This window comes from Lipotes vexillifer, unplaced genomic scaffold (genome assembly GCF_000442215.2).
Source record: "Lipotes vexillifer unplaced genomic scaffold, Lipotes_vexillifer_v1.1 scaffold25, whole genome shotgun sequence".
NCBI lineage: Eukaryota > Metazoa > Chordata > Mammalia > Artiodactyla > Lipotidae > Lipotes > Lipotes vexillifer.
Window position 1 is genome coordinate 1,786,295 of NW_006792881.1, and position 20,379 is coordinate 1,806,673.

At 37.8% G+C, this 20,379-nt stretch overlaps 1 protein-coding gene and 1 non-coding gene across 3 annotated transcripts in view; one reads left to right on the plus strand and one right to left on the minus strand.

Moving 5' to 3' along the window:
• KIAA0586 (KIAA0586 ortholog) overlaps positions 1-20,379 on the minus strand; it is a 107,832-nt gene that overhangs the window by 14,017 nt on the left and 73,436 nt on the right. For both annotated transcript variants that reach the window (XM_007466046.1, XM_007466045.1), the window contains one exon: positions 16,719-16,827. In XM_007466046.1, coding sequence (XP_007466108.1) covers positions 16,719-16,827 — 109 coding nt within the window. The remainder of the gene's footprint in view (positions 1-16,718; positions 16,828-20,379) is intronic.
• TRNAG-CCC (transfer RNA glycine (anticodon CCC)) lies at positions 1,151-1,223 on the plus strand. Its single transcript has one exon. It is a non-coding gene; the product is annotated as a tRNA-Gly (tRNA).

The following is a 20,379-nucleotide window of genomic DNA, read 5'->3' on the forward strand; positions in this document are numbered from 1 at the left end:
TTGGGTCTTCGTTTCTGTGCGAGGGCTTTCTCTAGTTGTGGCAAGCGGGGGCCACTCTTCATCACGGTGCGCAGGCCTCTCACTATCACGGCCTCTCTTGCTGCGGAGCACAAGCTCCAGACGCGCAGGCCCCGTAGTTGTGGCTCACGGGCCCAGTTGCTCCACGGCACGTGGGATCCTCCCAGACCAGGGCTCGAACCCATGTCCCCTGAAATAGCAGGCAAACTCTCAACCACTGCGCCACCAGGGAAGCCCATGTGTACTTTTCTGTATGCATATTATACTTCCAGAAAAACTTGAGGTTGAAAAAAACCCCAATAGGTTTCATCAATTAAAAGATGATTCCCTTAGGGGCTTCCCTGGTGGCGCAGTGGTTGGGAGTCCGCCTGCCGATGCAGGGGACACGGGTTCGTGCTCACATGCCGCAGAGCGGCTAGGCCCGTGAGCCATGGCCGCTGAGCCTGCGCGTCCGTAGCCTGTGCTCGGCAGCGGGAGAGGCCACAACAGTGAGAGGCCCACGTATCACACACACAAAAAAAGACGATTCTCTTATAGTTTTAAATTGCTTTTCCAATGAATGAAAATGCCAAATAACTAACAGTACTAGGTAGGCTTTCACATCAAGTTAACATCAGCAGTAGGCCACACTGCTGACTAAAGACAAATTCCTTCCTATTTCTTTTCTTAAAATCTTGAAAGGGCTTCCCTGGTGGCGCAGTGGTTGAGAGTCCACCTGCTGATGCAGGGGACACGGGTTTGTGCCCCAGTCCGGGAAGATCCCACATGGCATGGAGCGGCTGGCCCCGTGAGCCATGGCTGCTGAGCCTGCGCGTCCGGAGCCTGGGCTCCGCAACGGGAGAGGCCACAACACTGAGAGGCCCGCGTACAGCAAAAAAAAAAAAAAAAAAAAAAAAAAAATCTTGAAAAACCTGTAAGCTGAAATTATTCAGAAGCAGAAGGTGAGTTTTTGCTTTTGTCCCTGTTGCTTTAGTTTGACTCTCACAAGTCTAGTCTGACTTACTACTTAGCATGCTTGATGTTCACAACAATCATCCACTCAATTTAATTGAAAGCACAAACCAATCTCAGTTTAACTAATCTTGAAGGCATTTCTAAAAGCATTTCTAAAATATTAATACATTCTGGGACTTCCCTGGTGGTGCAGAGGATAAGACTCTGCACTCCCAATGCAGGGGGCCCGGGTTCAATCCCTGGCCAGGGAACTAGATCCCACATGTATGCCGCAGCTAAGAGTTCACATGCCACAACTAAGGAGCTGGCAAGCCACAACTAAGGAGCCTGCCTGCCGCAACTAAGACCTGGTGCAACCAAATAAATAAATATTTTTTAAAATATTAATACATCCTGTAAAAGCCACTTAATTCCTTATTTTGGATACAAAAAAAAATGCTTACTGCTTCAGTGTATGTCTATAAAGCAATGATATCATGGCTACATTTAAACTCAACTATAACTCTTACTCAATAGTAATTCATATCACTTTAATTACGTGAGGCCACAGATTGTTATAGAAGGTCACTATTATCACATTCTTATAAATGATATTTGATAGCTAACAAAGCTGAAGGCAAAGTAGGTCCCTAATATAGTTACTTAACAGTTTGAATCTAAGAGCTTCTATAATTTACACACACAAAATCCATTTTCTGAGATGGAAATTCTAATATGAAAACCTCTCTCAAGTTCTGGCCTGTGACTATAGCTAAAAATACAGTGTATTATTTGTGTAGTCTTTACAGTGGATTTTGCCATATCTAGTCATTCCTAACTAAATTTGGAAACAAAAATTAAATGTGACATAGTGACCAGTTCACTTCCCTCAAGGCCAGACCTGGTAACTTTTGAAAAAGAATGAAAGAATGAAAAATGAGCTTTCAAATACAGGAAGCCACTAGAAAATAAGAACAACACTATTCCATATCCTAAAATTAGAGCTTTAACGACTTTCTGTTGACTAGTAAGTTTTGGGGTGAGGGGGCAGGCAGGCAAGGGGGAATTGCTGCTCAGTGTACACACGACACCAAGGGGAATAAGGGCCAGTCCAAGTTCTATGTTACCATTACTCTGGGTAATATTTCCAAGCTGTGAGGCACAGCTGTATGGGCCCTGCCAGCAAGGCCATCGCAGCATGCTTTGATAGCATGGGGCCCTGAAGTGTCAGGATATAGAGAAGGCAGCAGTTGTTGGCTGTGAAAACAGTCTGATACAAACCAGATGGGAACTTACTAGATGGGCAACACAAAGGAAAACAATTGGCTCATTCAACAAAGTCAGGCCCCTGCCCCAGAGAATTCACAGAAGACAATAACAGTCACCCAGAGTTGATGCAAACAAGAAACGGCCATGTGGTTACAGTTTAAAGAATTGTTTTTCCTCAGACTAAACGAAGTTTTGCTTTCTAATTCTTGTATTCATTAACTGTAGTTTGGTGTACAGGCCTTTTTGCCAAAGAAAAACATTTCATTTATACAATATATATTTTTGTGACACCAAGAGAAATATATGGCGGCATAGAAATTTTATGCTGCTTCCTGTAAAGTGTTATGAACATAGGTTAAGCTATTTCAAGAAATTGGCAAATTTAGGAAATGATTTACCAGGCTGACACAGTAATTAGAAAATATCCAACATAATAGTTCCATGACTTCCTAAGTCTGATTTGTTTTAAGTAGGCAGAATAACACAAAGGCAGTAATCACAGACTTTCAGAACTACATTTCTACCTACGTGATTTTTTTCCGACTTTATTAGATGCGACAGTATTATTGCAATTATATTCACAGGAAAAAAGTGCCAGTGTTCTCCATAACCTTACTACCTGAGTCTCATCACACTAAAAAGTACCTGTCCATCTTAAGTTGACAATATAACAGAGATTAACAATTAGATTTTAAGATAACTTTTGGCAATAACATTTCACTTAAAGACTTTGTATGTATATATTCCACAACAGAGTTGTTTGTTCTGCTATTTTAAAAGATAGTAAATAGCATTCTAGCTTAAAATGATTCACAGGTAACTGCATCTTTTTCCATTGGAAATCCCAGCACCACCTGGGCCTCTGCATTTACTATTAATTTAAAAATACACCCAAGGGACTTCCCTGGTGGTTCGGCAGTTAAGACTCCGCACTTCCAATGCAGGGGGCCCGGGTTTGATCCCTGGTCAGGGAACTCGATCCTACATGCCACAACTAAGAGTCCGCATGCTGCAACTAAAACGCAGCACAGCCAAATAAATAAATAAATAAATATTTAGGGGAAAAAACCCACACACCCCCCGCCCCGACAAGAAAGCCTTATATTTGTAATCACTATTCTTAGGTGACGAATAAGGAGACCATCAAAGAAACTCTGAAAATAAGAGCATTTTTCATGTACGTATTTGAACATATTTTATAATTAAGTAAACTGTTTTGTTTCGTACTTTCATAATAAACACATTGGTTTCTTAAAAGAGAAGATATGTATCTGTGGAATTGTGAAAATTACTGTGGTACTTGAGACACAACTCAGGTTTCCCAATTTGCATTTGCTGCACTGTCCAGATTATTTTCATTGACTCTTCCCACCCTAAAAACTGAGGCTGAACACATGAACACACCCTTCCTCAGTCTTCCTAATCTTAATAAATGGCACTATCATTTGCCCAGTAAGTTTCAGACCAGAAATCTAGGAGTAATTAATCCTTGACTCTGCTTTCAATTACATTCCACATCTAATCTGCTTTAATAAGTAATTTTTGAAATGACGTTATTCCTCAGCTTTATCAGGTATATGCCATCAGTACATAGCCTGAACCTGACCACTGTGACACCTCCACTAGGGCACAAGCCACCATCACCTCTCATGTGTAATACTGCAACGGTCTTCCAGTTGATCTCCCTGCTTCCATGACTGTCTCCCTATGGTCTGTTCTCCACCAAGAAGCCAGGGGGAATCTTTTAAAAATGTAAATTAGAGTTTGTCATTCCCCAGCTCAAATCCTCCATAGGCTTTTCATCACACTCAGAATGAAATCCAAATTCCTTCCCAGAGTCTGTAGGGCCCGACAGGATCTGCCTACATCTCCTATCTCATTTCCTACCACAGCTCCCTTGCACACTCCCCTCCAGCCACACTGGCCTTCTTGCTGTTCCTTGGGCACAACAAGTTCATTCCCACCTTAAAACCTTCATTCTTCCTACTTTTTCTAGATGAAATACTCTTCCCCAAATGTTTGCAAGATTTCTCCTTCCCTTCATTCTATATGGAAATGCCATTCCTATAGAGAGGACTTCCCTAACCACATGATCTAAAGGAACAAACCACTTACTTTGCTTCCTTCACTATTCATCATCCTGCTTTATGCTCTTTTAAACTGATACTAGTAGAAATATTAATACAAATTGACATAGACATTATTTTTAAAATAAATAAAGCAATACCTTTTAAAAATGTTTCGCTTTTTATTTGGAAAGAATTTCATACTTAGAGAAAAATTACAAGAACACCTATATTTTACTTACTCAGATTCACAATTGTTAACTTCTTCCCCATGTTTTAGATTGGTGTGATATTTCCCCGTGACTACTTTCAGGTTATGTACTCAGATATCCCATCCGGAGGCACACAGTATTCATTTGTTCCTCTATGGCGATACTAATTTTGATCACCCATTCTGGGTACTGTCCTATGTTTTCCCTTTCTACTAAATGAACCAATCTATGAGGAGATACTTTAAGACCATGCAAATACCCTGCTCTTTATTAAAATTTCCCTCTACATTTAGCATTCATTGATGACCTTTGCCCCATCTAATCTTTACTAGGATGGTTAGAAAATGCTGACTTTCCAACATTAGTAGTCACTCCACATTTGCCCGTTGACACCTGGCATTCTTCTGTAAACCTTTTGCTTTTTCACAAGACTTAACATCATCTGAGATTGCTATAAACTAATTTACTTTTTTCTATGATGTACACAAGTATGTAAGCTCTGTGAAAGCAAGGATTTCAACCGTTATGTTCACCACAGTACCCCCAAGGTTTGGAACAGTACCCAGCACATAGCAACTACTCAAGAATGAATAGAAAAAGGAAGAAAACTGTTAACAAGGCCCTTGCACTAGATGGGAGAATAAGACTACCTAATACATTTGATCCAATAAACATTTACCGGGAACCTACCATTTAGGGTGCTGTGCTAGAGAGCAGGTGGTGCAGAGATGAATGAAACAAGGCCATTGTCTCTAAGAAATTTACTTTCTAGAGAAGGAGAGGCTATAGGAAAATAATCCTACAAGGTATGATGCAAGGGCTAAAAGTGAAGTATATACCAAATAGTACAGGCCCTTCAGGGACACAAAGTGGACCAAGAATGTTTGTTTCTAGGATGGAAAGGTGGTGAAAGAGGGCAAGGGAGGGTACAGCTCCAAGTGAAGACACTGAGAAAGGCATGGTGGAGGGGAGCTTAGGAGATACTGGTAAGTGTAGTAGGATGAGGGTTGGGAAGAAATAGAATTATGAAATGTGAGTGGCCACAATTGACCTGAAGAGTCATCAAGCCCAGCCCTCATTCTGTAGATAAGAATGAATGATCCTGCTTATTCCAACCTCATTCCCCTGCCCCCTGCTCTTTCCCCTTCTCCCCTTTCCCTTTCTCCTCTACTATCTCATGTAACCCCACCTTTTCCCTTCTTCCTATTCCCTCCCTTCCTTTCTCTGCACTCTTTTCTTCTCTCAGGATTATATCTTTCTCCCTCTCCCTTTGTCAAGAGCAGAAATGAGATGGGAACAAGGCTTTGGGTGGAAGAGTTACCTTTAAGGAGGTTTTAAAAAGCATAGCTCTTTCTTCAACCCAAAAGGGGGAAAAAATGCAAGGATTAATGTAAAGCCATAAGAAGTTGGAGCTAGAGTAGCTATAAATGAAAGAGTAGAACTTTTGAAACACATTTGAAAGAGTAGAACTTAGAAAAACAAAAGCATATATTAAAAGAGAACTGAGGGCTTCCCTGGTGGCGCAGTGGTTGAGAGTCCGCCTGCCGAGGCAGGGGACACTGGTTCATGCCCCGGTCCGGGAAGATGCCACATGCCGCGGAGCGGCTGGGCCTGTGAGCTATGGCCGCTGAGCCTGCACGTCCGGAGCCTGTGCTCTGCAACGGGAGAGGCCACAACAGTGAGAGGCCCGTGTACCACCAAAATAAAAAGAGAATTGAGGGACTTCCCTGGTGGCGCAGTGGTTGGGAATCCACCTGCCAATGCAGGGGACACGGGTTCGAGCCCTGGTCTGGGAAGATCCCAAGTAGCTCCACGTGCTGCGGAGCAACTAAGCCCGTGCACCACAGGTGCTGAGCCTGCACTCTAGAGCCCGCGAGCCACAACTACTGAAGCCCGCGCACCTAGAGCCCACGCTCTAAAACAAAGAGAAGCCACCGCAATGAGAAGCCCACGCACCGCAACTCGAGAAAGCCCGCACGCAGCAACGATGACCCAACGCGGCCAAAAATAAAATAAATAAATTTATATATTAAAAAAAAAAAAGAGAATTGAGGGGATAAAATTGGGATTAAGGGTTTGGGAAGAAGGGCTGGAATAGGTGCTATTTGGAAGCTAAAATCAGTATGAAATTAAAAGAATTACTGGGGAACTGGCCAAAGTCCAGTTCAAGCCTCACAGCACAGCACAGTCTGCCAACAGGTTATAATTGCACATATCACATCATCATCCAGCAGGATTTCATGACCCGGGGAAAAAAATCAGAGACCCCTGAAAGCAGGAGGAATCCAGAATGGGGATTACCACAGATCAAAGAGACACGGAAGTCTTGGATGGTGATAAGACAGTATTTACATGGGTTAACCATATAGGTCAGGCAAAATATAGGGCCCGGGGAATAGCCAGTCAAGAGAAATAGGACTGAGTAAATGGAAGTCCCAGTACAGGTGGGAGAATGAATACATGACTGAAGTAGCTCCATTAACAGATGCACTAACTACCTCACAACATCTGCTTCCTGTGCCATTATCCAAACCAGCCAGGATAGTTAGGGGAAGAAAGAGAAAAGAAGCAGTAAGTTGCATAATGGATAAGACAACTATCGCTACATACTCCAAGGAGAACTCATTATTCCCCAACATATAGGTTCTTCCACAAATTGAGGTTTCTAAGGAGAAAAGAAAATCTAGAGAAGATGAAAGGCGATAAAAAGCTATCTTAGAGGGCTTCCCTGGTGGCGCAGTGGTTAAGAGTCCGCCTGCCAATGCAGCGGACACGGGTTCGTGCCCCGGTCCGGGAAGATCCCACATGCCGCGGGCTGGGCCCGTGAGTCATGGCCGCTGAGCCTGCGCGTCCGGAGCCTGTGCTCCGCAACGGGAGAGGCCACAACACTGAGAGGCCCGCGTATGGCAAAAAAAAAAAAGCCATCTTAGACAACTTAGTTCCAGCTAATTAGTACCCTACTACTTCTGAACGACATCATGTAAGTCCAGGTCTTCATCTCTTCTATTCCTTAAAGGAGATGACTATGTACAAAAGTGAAATAAGAGAGTCAATAACTTGAATTCCCCCTAGACCAGCAATGAGAACTGTTTAAAGACAATCCCCTTGGAAGACATCATAAACACTGTTCAAAAATCAATAAAACTTGCCTAGAAGACTTCATAGTCCTAAGCTTAAATTTTAATTTGTCCCTCCCATCTCTAAACAGTGTCTATGATTCTCATTTGTACTTCACTTCTAAATCACTACAGGTTTGCTTTGATAGAACATGTCTTCAAAAGCTGCCATTAGGCCTGAATTACATGTTTACATATGAATTACATGGTTAAAAATATGGCTTTTACTTCACCAATGTTATTTGTTTTTTGTAGCAAAGGATGATCTTGGGAGATTTTTCCCACTTAAAAAAATGTTTTGATGACTCTGTAATAAAGCTAGTAGTATTAAGCCTACCCAGATGATGTTAGAACTTTATTTGGAGTGGGGATAGGGAAAAGGCTGAGCCCAAAGGCAAAAATTGAGGGCATTTTATATAAATAAAATCTTATTCTATATAACATCAATAATAATAGTGGTAAAAAGCAAAATTATTATGGATAAGAAACTTTAAATAAAGTATTAATTTAATAAAATAAAATATGTAAGTACAATAAAACGGTGAAAAATGTTTGTCAAGAACACATGAGGAAGGTTCCTAGGAATGACAATGAAATTATATCGCCTTTTGCCATTAGAGTTACAGGGTTTTTTCCCTAAGAAATTTAATCATTTTAATACCTTTATGTGTACCCAATACTGCCCCTAATTTTAATCCTTACTTTTTTTTTTTTTTTTTTTTTTTGCAATCCGTGGGCCTCTCACTGTCGTGGCCTCTCCCCCTGCCGGACGCGCAAGCTCAGCGGCCATGGCTCCGCGGCATGTGGGATCCTCCCGGACCGGGGCACGAACCCGTATCCCCTGCATCGGCAGGCGGACCCTCAACCACTGCGCCACCAGCGAGGCCCAATCCTTACTTTTAATCAGGATGCAACAGCTCATAAATGATTACTGAGCTCTTGAGTTATCAGTTTCTCTCTTGGATTAAAAAATGAGAGAACTGCTGACAGAACGCAATTCACCAAAACAGTCACTTGCCAGTAGATAGGATTATAGATTGGAAATTATCCTGGTTAATAAGCTTCACTATATTTAATTGTCCAACATGCAAATCAATTTAAAAATTTTGTAAAAGAATTCTAGGTTTTGTTTGTTTGTTTTTGTTTTGTTTTTTTTAACATCTTTATTGGAGTATAATTGCTTTACACTGTTGTTAGTTTCTGCTGTATAACAAAGTGAATCAGCTATACATATACTTATATCCCCATACCCCCTCTCTCTTGCGTCTCCCTCCCACCCTCCCTATCCCACTCCTCTAGGTGGTCACAAAGCACCAAGCTGATCTCCCTGTGCTATGTGTCTGCTTCCCACTAGCTATCTGTTTTACATTTGGTAGTGTATATATGTCAGTGTCACTCTCTCACTTTGTGCCAGCTTACCCTTCCCCCTCCCCATGTCCTTAAGTCCTCAAGGTTTAATAAATATAAATTATCTTAAATATATTCACTGAAGAGTAAAAAAATTTGTTGCAAGTCACTTTATCTCCCTAACACTATATGGAACATGTACCATCCCTAGCATTTTCTCAGCAACGTCCTTAAAGCTCAGAACCAATATAGATTCAACGACTATCTGTTAAAGAAGATCTGATTACAACATGGTATTCAAAAAAGGAGAGGTGTCCTGGAGACGGTCACTCTAATTATAGCTAATATTTTCACAGCTCTTAATATGTGTCAAGTCCTATTCTAAGTGCACTACTACCTGTCTTCCACTAGGATATCAACCTTCTGGAAACGATACTATATTACAGATGAGAAAAGCACAGAAAAGTTAAGTATCTTGCCCAAGGTCACCAGCTAGTGAATAGCTAGCAGAGTTAGGATTTGAACCTAGGCAATCTGACCCCAGAGTACAAGCTGTATGCTGTAGTGCTTCAAATTCTACAGTAGAACAGACATCAGCACGAACATCTGGAGTCATTAAGCAATGTTTCACAAAGGGTGGTCCTTCTTCTTCTGCATCAGAATGACCAGGGGTGCTACTTTAACATTCAGATTCCCAGGCCCCACCTCAGGCAACCGATCTGAGTCTCACGGTAAAGCCAGAGATCTGCATTTTAAATTAGAAATGCAAGAGATTCTCAGGTCAAAGTTTGAGAGACAATGTATTAGAGACTAACAGACAATCCAGGAGTAGTGTCTCCTACAAGTATAAAAATATTACTTCTCTGTTCTAATTCGTTCTGAATTGAAATAATCCAGCTTCTCTTCTATTTAGGGTAGAGCTGGGTTAGTAGAATAATCCGTTGTTATCGTGGTTGAAATAGTCTATCTAATTTGTATTTTATTTATATAAAACTAAAATCACAAAAAATTTAAATGATTATTCTGTTGACTGGAAGAAAAGCATCTGTAATACACTAACTTGTCAATGTTGTTAGTTTTACTTGGAGGAGGGCAGTGTAGTATAATAGAAATACTACTACACTAGGAGTAAGAAGATCAGATGCTACCACTAATCAGAAATATGACCTTTGGTTCTTGGGAGCAGGGGCATCATCCCCAGTTCAACAGAACCAAAAGTCATAATTCTGATTAGTGGTAGCATCTGATCTTCTTACTCCTAGTTCAGTATTTCATTGATATTAATATATAAAGATATTATCAAATCTACACTTACCTCTGTGATTATGTTGGAAGGTTAGATTTTGCTTAGTGGCTGTTGAATAAAAAGGCTACTAAGATTAATGAATAGTTTAAATCATGTTTTACATCAATTTGGTTTCTAAAAAAATTAGCATAAAAACTTTAAAGTCAGGTTTCAGGAAATCTGGCTAAGAACAATGAAAGGGTTGCAGAGGTTTCTGGAATACTGGTAAGTCTTCAGAACAATCCTGGTATATGTATTTGGTGAGACAGGTTTAATATCAAAGACTTGAGAAAAATCTACATGCTCTATACACAGTGTATAATTAATTCTACAACAATAAGAAAATTGAATAATTTCCACAATTAAAATACTCTTATATAGAAAAAGAAATCACTTTAGCACCAACAAGCGAAAATGTTATGGAAATCCTTGAATAATTTTCAGTGTCTTTTCAAATAGATTTTCCCTATCAATCCTCTTTGCATTTTGCTTATTTTTAGGGAATAGCCTTAGTTAAGCACAATTATCTCCTAGATTTTATATATATATATGTGTGTATATATTTCTATTTTTTAAATCAAAGGTGTAAATCCTTTCTTGTAGGAACAAACAGTTGAAATAATAATCTATGATAAAAATTCATTAATGTGCCAGAAGAGTGTCTTTTCTCATATGGTTTATGCTCCCACCTCCATCCATTCAGAAAATATAAGAAATGTATATACATAAAGACAATCAGCAAGTTGACCTAACACACTTGCTGCCATGTGTTTATTTTTTCAGCACTATAAGAAAAAAGTGACAATTTGACAGTATGATTACCTAAAGATGTTTGTCTTTTTGAATTTCATAGTATTCTAACAAATTATTTCTGAGAGTCAGTGTTTTAAAAAAATTATTCTTCTCAAACTACCCCCTTTCTTCTTCTTCTTTTTTTTTTTTTTTTGCGGTACGCGGGCCTCTCACTGTTGTGGCCTCTCCCGCTGCAGAGCACAGGCTCCGGACGCGCAGGCTCAGCGGCCATGGCTCACGGGCCCAGCTGCTCCGCGGCATATGGGATCCTCCCAGACGGGGGGCACGAACCTGTGTCCCCTGCATCGGCAGGCGGACTCTCAACCACTGCGCCACCAGGGAAGCCCCCCTTTCTTCTTCTTATCCCTTGAGAGCAGATGTCTTGTCTTATCCATCTCTCTAGCTCCAAAGCACCTTCTACAGTCCCTTACACAAAAAGGATGCTAAAAACACTGACTTAAAAATAAATGTACAATGGAACATTATTGAGCCATAAACAGGAATGAAGTAATGACATCTGCTACATGAATGAACCCTGAAAACACGTTAAGTTGAAGAAGCTAGACACAAAAACCACATATTGTATGATTCCATTTACATAAAATGTGCTGAATAGGTAGCTCCATAGACATAGAAAGTAGACTAGCAGTTGACAGGAACTGGGGGGGAGGGGAGAATAGAGAATGAATACTAATGAATATGCGATTTCTTTTTAGGGCAAAGAAAATTTTCTGGTATTTCCATAACTTTTTAGAAATATTAAAAACCACTGAACTGTACACTATAAAAGGGAAAATTTTACGATATCTCAATTTAAAAAAAAAAAGAATGAGTGAATGAATGCTCACACTATTTCTCTTTCATTTAGAGTTAAAAAATACTGCCCACTGACTAACATGTAACCCGATTTAACTTTCTCTACCCTTGAGCATATGCTTGGTTGCCCCTTCCCCTTGCTTAACTAATATGTCCTCAAAGAATGAACCATTTTTATACTACAAAAGAAATCACAAAATCTTTTAGAAAAGTAAAAATGACTTTACATTATTCCACCGTGGCTGTCTGTACCATGTCTACATTCAAAAGTTTCAACTGAAAAACGATTATAAGGAACTATTCTCGTTTTTCACCTTTTCTTCTTCCTTGTACCTTTTTACTAAACAACAGCACTAAACGTTGTTTGGTGTCAAAAGCAAATGATGGAATGAACTATCAAATTCAATTCAATGAACACATTGATCACTGAGTGCATTTAAGCACAGTGCTATGTTGGGAAACAAGGTCTATTAAATAAATAGGAAAACCTATCTTAATAAATAAACCACAAAACTATCCCATATATCACTTTCTCTGAAACTTTAAACAATCAGTCTGGAGAATACAGCGATGGTAAAGGCAGCTCTTGCCACAAACTGTTAAGTCACACGAATATTTATTAAGTGCTTACTCAATAAAATGGTATAAAACAAGGAAAAGAGCATCAGCTTTGCCCTCAAGTAGATGGGGGCTTGAATTCCACACCTTCATTTGTTAAACTGTGTGCCTTGGGAAAATTAGTTAACCTTCATGAATCTTACCCTTTCTCATATAAATGCCACACTACCTGCGTGGCATGGTATTATGAGGAATAAATGAGATAGCATAAAGTGCCTAGCAAGCCTTCAGTAAATGGAAACTATTGTTAAGATTATGATTATGTTCCGGGCACCAAAGATCTGGAGGGTGGGGTTAAGGATGAATAAGCCATTTTCAATTGGAGGTTCAGTAAGGACTCAGGAAAATGCAGCTGAATGTTGAAGAATAAGAAGTTTCAATTCAATTTGGTAATATTTAGTAGAGGAATTTTCTGTCTATGTTCATGAGAGATATTGGTTTATAACCTTCTTTTCCTGTAATGTCTTTGCCTGGTTTTGGTATCAGGGTTATGCTGGGAAGAATTCAGTCCTTCTGGCAGTGGCGGCCACTCTCCTCTTCCAGGCCTGCACCAGTGAAGAATCTCTCCAGTCTCCTAATCTTTCTGTTTCTAGAGGTCTGTGGAGGAGGGACTGCAAGTGAGAGTGAACCACTTTTGTATCAGTAGCTACCAATGGCTCTATGCTTGGCCTTTAGCAATTCATTAAAGAAAAGTCTAGTCAAATACATCTTATCTGCTTGTATGGTGCCTGGAATCTCTTCCTGTGACTGTGCTCTGGCACAGTGACAGGGTTCTTGTGTCTCATCTCTCGGGAGGAGTCTGTCTTTCCGTGGACTTCAGGCCACTTAGTTGCTGTACATCATAAGCCCTCTGATGGGTTCAAGAAATGTTATGATTTTAGAGTTTATCTGACATTTTATTACAGTTAGGAGAAGAGACACTCTCCACTTTCCTCCTCCTAGGTGGAAACAGAACGCCCACATTCAGCAACATTTTAAAGTGAATTTCTATTTTATTAATCAATAATAGCATGGATTTGTGAAAGACACATTTACTCAGATTACACCTTTGGATTCATGGATTTGGGGCAGATTTATTACTCTGTGCCCCATCCCTTCTCTATCAGAGATCTACATACATGGCTTTTAAATCACTGTCATACTTCATGAGAAAAAAAAATCAATTTAAAAAACTTTTAACTGTGATTTTAAAATTACTAAAATCAACTGTAATTTTGAGCTATTATAATTTAGTTATATTTCAAATACAAAGGCAAAAATTTTCATTTGCACATACGGTTAGAAATGGCTTCTAAATATATATAAGCTTTGAATTTCCTAATTCTCACATATCTAAAGTCACAATCACTGTATGTTAAGGTATAAAAGGTGCTACGATGGCTAGGAATTAAACTCAGGACATAATGTCAAAAAAAACCTATTGTGATTTCCCACAAAAATGTAACCTGCTTTTGATAAATTAGTGCAATTACATTAGTAATTACTTTTAGCACTTTGATACATACTTTCTGAGCAACATATTTCATCTACAAATAAGAAAACTGAAGAATGCTGTGATTTTCAAACAACTTTGACAACTAATCTGTCCTAGCATTTAACCATACAACATATGTTCTAATTTTTCCCCATTGATTATAGTATAGCCTATTTGACTTTCTAATTATTCTTTATTATGTGGTTCTTAAAATTTTAAGAGAAAAAATAAAGAAGAAAAATATTTTTAAAAGTGAACTATTTTAATACATCACTTTATAGAATTTAATTGTTCCTGGGTTCATGACAAATAAATGGATTGAAAACTAGTCTCTCATTTGTATTGAAGAAAGTTAACTGCACAGTGAAAGGGAAAAAAGTTTTAATGACTTACTAAATTACTTAAAAAGTTGCTTTCACTATAAAACTGTTAGACACATTAATCAGGACTTAGAATCAGATAAGTGGTATCATGTGCTCAAAAATATACCCAATGAATTAAATACCAAGAGAAACAGATATTATCTTTCAGAATTCAATTCAATTTCTCTCTTTTGTATTAAAATCTGAAAGTAATAATCAAGCGGAGAGGAAGGAGACAAGTATTTTACAGCTCTCCCAGAAGCATAGTGCTAGAACCTATGTCCTACATATCTTCAGTCAATTTTTAATGGATGATCACTAAACTACTGCTACTGCTAGTAAACGGCTTGATTTCTTTATATACATATATTAAACTACTATGCATTTCAAAGTGAAATACATAATACTTCTTCCTGAAACAGCCATAATTTGGGCTTCAAGTATTCTTAGAAGCATTTATCTTCCAGAAAAGATGTGGTTTTGATTCCCTTGTGATAATGTGAATTTCCTTCATTATCTTCAAGCCCTTTGTATATGATAGGATTGAATTCCTTCAAGGTCACTCAAAGTTGTGAAAGCCCTAGAGGATTATTTTGGCACTCTGACTCTCTTATTCTTTGAAACATTTGGCAGTGTATCAGAGCTTCATCAGAGAAAAAAATTAAATCCACAAAATTTATAGGGGAAGAAGTCATAACTGACTATATTTGCCAAGGGAATTGTATTCATTCAAAAAATATTTAGTATGGAGATATGTATCAATTATAGAGTGAAACACTCGGCTCCTATTTAAAATGTTTTATCTATAGCCCACTGGGTATTTATTTATCTTGGTTAAAACTGACATAGGCCTGCGGCTTTCCTAACTTCTGTATTGCATGTAAAATTAAATGAAAATAATTTTTACACATATTAAATCCAACTGTTCTAGATTCTTTCTAAATAAAACTTCCTCCTACTAGCTAACACATTGGTTTCTTTTATTTTTCTTATGATTTTTACTGACATTAAATGTTAACTGCACACTATTAAATGACGTTGTAAGTCAACAAAAATTTAAATATTGCCATCTTGTGGTCAGACATTCATATATGTGAAACTGAAAACAATGTCACTTTCCTAAAGAGAGGTATTTACCCTTAAAATCTTACCAAAGATATTTTCCTATCAGGTGAGAAAAATGATCATTTTATTATATACAACATTCTCCAAGGAGACAAAATTCATTTATAATTTTAAGAAATTATAATTTTTTTAAAAAACTAAATTAAATATACAGTCATTGACCATGAATAGTAACAGAATTCAGTAGAAGGATATCAAGTCAGTCCTGAGATTATCTTAGAAATATTCATTTGCTCATATCTATATACTGTCATGATTAATTTTTAAACACAATGAGGAAAGTGTTACAGGTAATTTTCCATAGGATTCTAAGATATAATACTAACACTACTGTACCAGTGTTAGGTTTTAAAAAGTGGTCAGGAGGGGAAAGTTCTGAAAAGTTGGAGCAAGAAAAGGAACAGAAAACAAGCAGAAAAGTAAAAACCTAAACCTCATATAACATAATCTTAAGCACTTCCTCATTTAGGTCCTCCCTAAACTGCCAAACAGTTACATTTGTAATTACATTGGCATTCAATATATGAGATAAAAAACACAATTACAAAAGTGAAGAAAAACATTCTACTGCTCAAAATACTCCTAATACTTCTACTTGGACTGTAGACAGAAAGTTTTTAAACAGAAGACATCTTAATTTCTACTGCCAAATTTCAGAATTTAGGTTATATAAAATTTAAATGACAAAGAAGCAAGAAGGCAAACTAAGCACAAGGCCAACAGCTTTGCAGAAACATAAAGACAACATCAAATGCTGTGATGCTGACTGTAGAATCATTTAGCCACACAATTTTGGTAATCAAGCAGTACAGAAAAGTTCATTCATATGATAGCATCTAACATGAGTTCTTTGTTTTTTAAGTTGTACCTGTTGATCAAATCGCCACACAACATAAATAGCCTTTACAAAGCTCCTTAACAACCATAACCATTGCCTTTATATTATAATTTAAAACAGACAACTATGATACAGATACAGACTTATACATAGATAAAAAGACACTGACATTCAATTGTATAAGAACCAAAAGGTAAGATTAAAATAAAAATACTACCTAAGAGTTTTTAAAATCCATTAGAAATAGTGTTTATTGGTAAAAAGAACTAACAAATATACACTCAAATACAATACCAGACTCTTTATCCCAAAGGGCTAAATCAAAGAAAACAACAAAAACCCCTAGAGAATAAGAATAAAACTTATATAAAAGAATTCTCATTATATATGTGTTCAATTCACAACATATATCAAACTCTTATATTATTACAAGGAAACAAATCTTACCTTGTTGCTGTGAAAGTGAAATATCACATTTATTTCTTACACGTATTAAACGACTTTGAACTGGCTTGTGTTCAACTTGCTTAACATCTTGGTCTTGTTTTTGTTGGTACTGAAGAATTTAAGACATGAAGTCATAATATTATTTTTTAAGTTACTTTAAAAAGATCTGAGCAATTAAATTATTTAGGTGTTTATTATATAAAATTTGAATATCATGCATGCTTTCTAACTACCAAATGGGTGATGGAGTACATATTACTAAAGAAAAGATATTGCAAATAAAATCTTTCAAAAGATTTGGGTAATATACACAGATTTCAGATATTCAAATCATTTCTATTTTTCCTAGAGAATTCAGAGCTACTTATAAATCAACTATTCTAGATACATACATGATGGATTTAGACAGGATAAAAACTTAATTTGACTGTAAGCACTTCCATATAACCATTTTTGCATAAAATGAAAATCTGCATAATGTACTGCAATTTTCAAAGAGCTTTTATATATAATAACATCACTGAATTCTCACAAGTGTTGAGTAGGTATTGCTACCCTCCTTTGCCATTCAAGAAAAGTACACTCTACCATAAGCCCCATCATCTCCCTTCCTTACTACCACCTAACGAAATTTGAAATTTACAGTAGTCACAAATTCCTTCACAATCACACATTACAAATTGTGATGATTTTAGCCATTTTCTTTCTTCCCTTTCCTGTTTTATGAGCCTAATTATGAATGAGTCTCTCAAAACAACTGTCAGATATAATTTTTTTTTTTTTTTTTTTTTCTTGCGTTATGCGGGCCTCTCACTGTTGTGGCCTCTCCCATTTGCGGAGCACAGGCTCCGGACGCGCAGGCTCAGTGGCCATGGCTCACGGGCCCAGCCGCTCCGCGGCATGTGGGATCCTCCCGAAACGGGGCACGAACCCGCGTCTCCTGCATCGGCAGGCGGACTCTCAAGCACTGCGCCACCAGGGAAGCCCAGATATAATTTGACAGGAACCTAAAAAGGTGTCTCTGAACTCTTTACAATAGATACAAGCAGAGGAGAATCTGAAACACCTGTCCACATGGACTCAAATGTAACCACTCCAGTTCTGGCAGGTACTTATTTATCTACAGGTAAAAATGAGTAGCTTTAGACTGCAATAATAACGACTAGCCTCACCTCTGGTCTTCTAAGTTTAGAGCCATTAGTCATATAGGTTTCTTCCCTGAAGGAAATATTATTTTGGTGTGTATTTCTAAGATGGGTACTATGACTCTTTTGTGCTGCTTCAATTTAGAACCTTCCTACTGGCTCCCTTCCTTAACCACAGGGATTAAGAGCTGAGTATTGTGGAGCTAAACTGCTTGTGTTCAAATTTGGCTAAGTCATTATGTAGCTTTGACCTTGGGTAAGTACTTAACCCCCCAATACCTCAATTTTCTCATTCATCAAATGGGGATGATAATAATAATAACTACCTCAGTAGGTTGTTAAAAGGATTAAATGAGTTAATACATAATGAACTTAGAACAGCCTCTGGCAGAGTAAGCACTATAAACAGTGTGTACTAGTATTAGTACTAGCCATATTTCTGTTAATAAAGGAAATCTAACAAATGAATTTTTTTGAAGCCATTCTTCTGGTAACACTTTGCAGTTTTATTTTAAAACAGGCCAATAATTAAAGGAGAGCAATCTTTCTTTTATTTTTTAGAATATCTTTATTGAGGTATAACTGATAGACAATAATCTGCATGTATTTAAAGTGTATCATTTGTTAAGTTTTGACATATGTATATACCCATGAAGCCATCATCACAGTCAAGATAATGTGATGAACATATCCACCAAGCTCAAAATAACCTGAATTCCCTCCTATAACTATAGATTAGTTTGCATTTTCTAGAATGTCATGTAAGTGGAATCGTAAGGTATGCACAATTTTGGGGGGGTGGGGGTTCTGAATTTTTCCCCTCAACACAACTTTTGTGAGAATCGTCCATGTCACTGTACGTATCAGTAGTCCATGGCTTTTTTTTTTTTTAATAAATTTATTTATTTATTTTTGCTGCGTTGGGTCTTTGCCACTGTGCGTGGGCTTTCTCTAGTTGCATCGAGCAGGGGCTACTCTTCGTTGCGGTGTGTGGGCTTCTCATTGCAGTGGATTCTCTTGTTGTGGAGCACTGGCTCTAGGCACGCAGGCTTCAGTAGTTGTGGTGCACGGGCTCAGTAGTTGTGGCTCGTGGGCTCTAGAGCGCAGGCTCAGTAGTTGTGGTGCATGGGCCTAGTTGCTCCATGGCATGTGGGATCTTCCCGAACCAGGGCTCAAACCTGTGACCCCTGCATTGGCAGGCAGATTCTTAACCACTGTGCCACCAGGGAAGTCCGTCCATGGCTTTTTATTGCTAAGTAGTATTCCATCTTACAGATATGCCACAACTTGTACATTCAGCAATTGATGAATATTTATGTTGTTTCCAGTTTGGGGCTACTACCAATAAAGTTGCTATAAACATTCATGTGCAAGCCTTTGCTTAGACATATGTGATAGTTTCTCTTGGGTAAATAAATACCTAGGAGTGGAATGTCTGGGTCATATGGTAGGTGTACATTTTATCAATATATTTTTAAGAAATTGCCAAACTGTTTTCCAAAGTGGTTGAATCATTTTACATTCCCAGCCAGCAGCATATGAGAGTTTAAGTGCTCCACACCCTTGCCAAAACTTGGCATGTGAGTCTTTTAAATTTGAGATGTTCTAATGCCTGTGTAGTAGTATTTCATTGTGGTTTTAATTAGCATTTTCCTAACGATTACTGACGTTGAGAATCTTTTTATGTGCTCACTTGCTGTCAGTATATCTTCTTTGGGTAAGGAATCTGTCCAAAGATTTTATCCATTTTTTAACTGGATTGTTTGTTTTCTTAATATTGTATTCTGTGAGTTCCTTATATATCCTGCATATAAGCCTTTTACCAGATAAGTGATTTGCAAATATCTTCTCCCAATCTGTAGCTTGTCTTTTCATTCTCTTAACAGTGTGTTTTGAAGAGCAGATGTTCTTATTTTTGATAAGACCAGTTTATTAATTTTTTTTCTTTTATGGATAGTGTTTTTGGTGTCATTTATGCCTAACCCAAGGTCACAAACAATTTTTCTTTTATTACAGAATTAATTAACAGATATTTATTCATTACTAGTTTTTTCCTGATCTTTGCTTGGTCACAGGTTATTAATACTGAACCCTACATAATAGTGTGTTCCATAAGCAATCTTTATTTTATATACTTTTGGCTTTCACCCTTAACACCATGCAATGCAACACAATATCATACCATGATGACTATTTATTGAATAAATTAATCTACAGTGAGATTACACAGATTAAAAAACTGTATTTAATTTAACATGAGCATTTTTTTTTACACCTTGGAGAGTAATTATCCTATTTTTTCAGTACACAAGATTGCATGGGTCATTGGCTTAACTCAGTATGAAATATCTCATGCTTTCACGGTAACACACTTCACAAATTTTAACAATAAATATTTATTGAGTACCTATTATGCACAAACTACTAAACTAGATATTGCAGGGGAATATAGAGGTGTAAATGATAACAGCTATCTAACTTGGTAATAGGCATTTTTACATACATTATTTTAATCT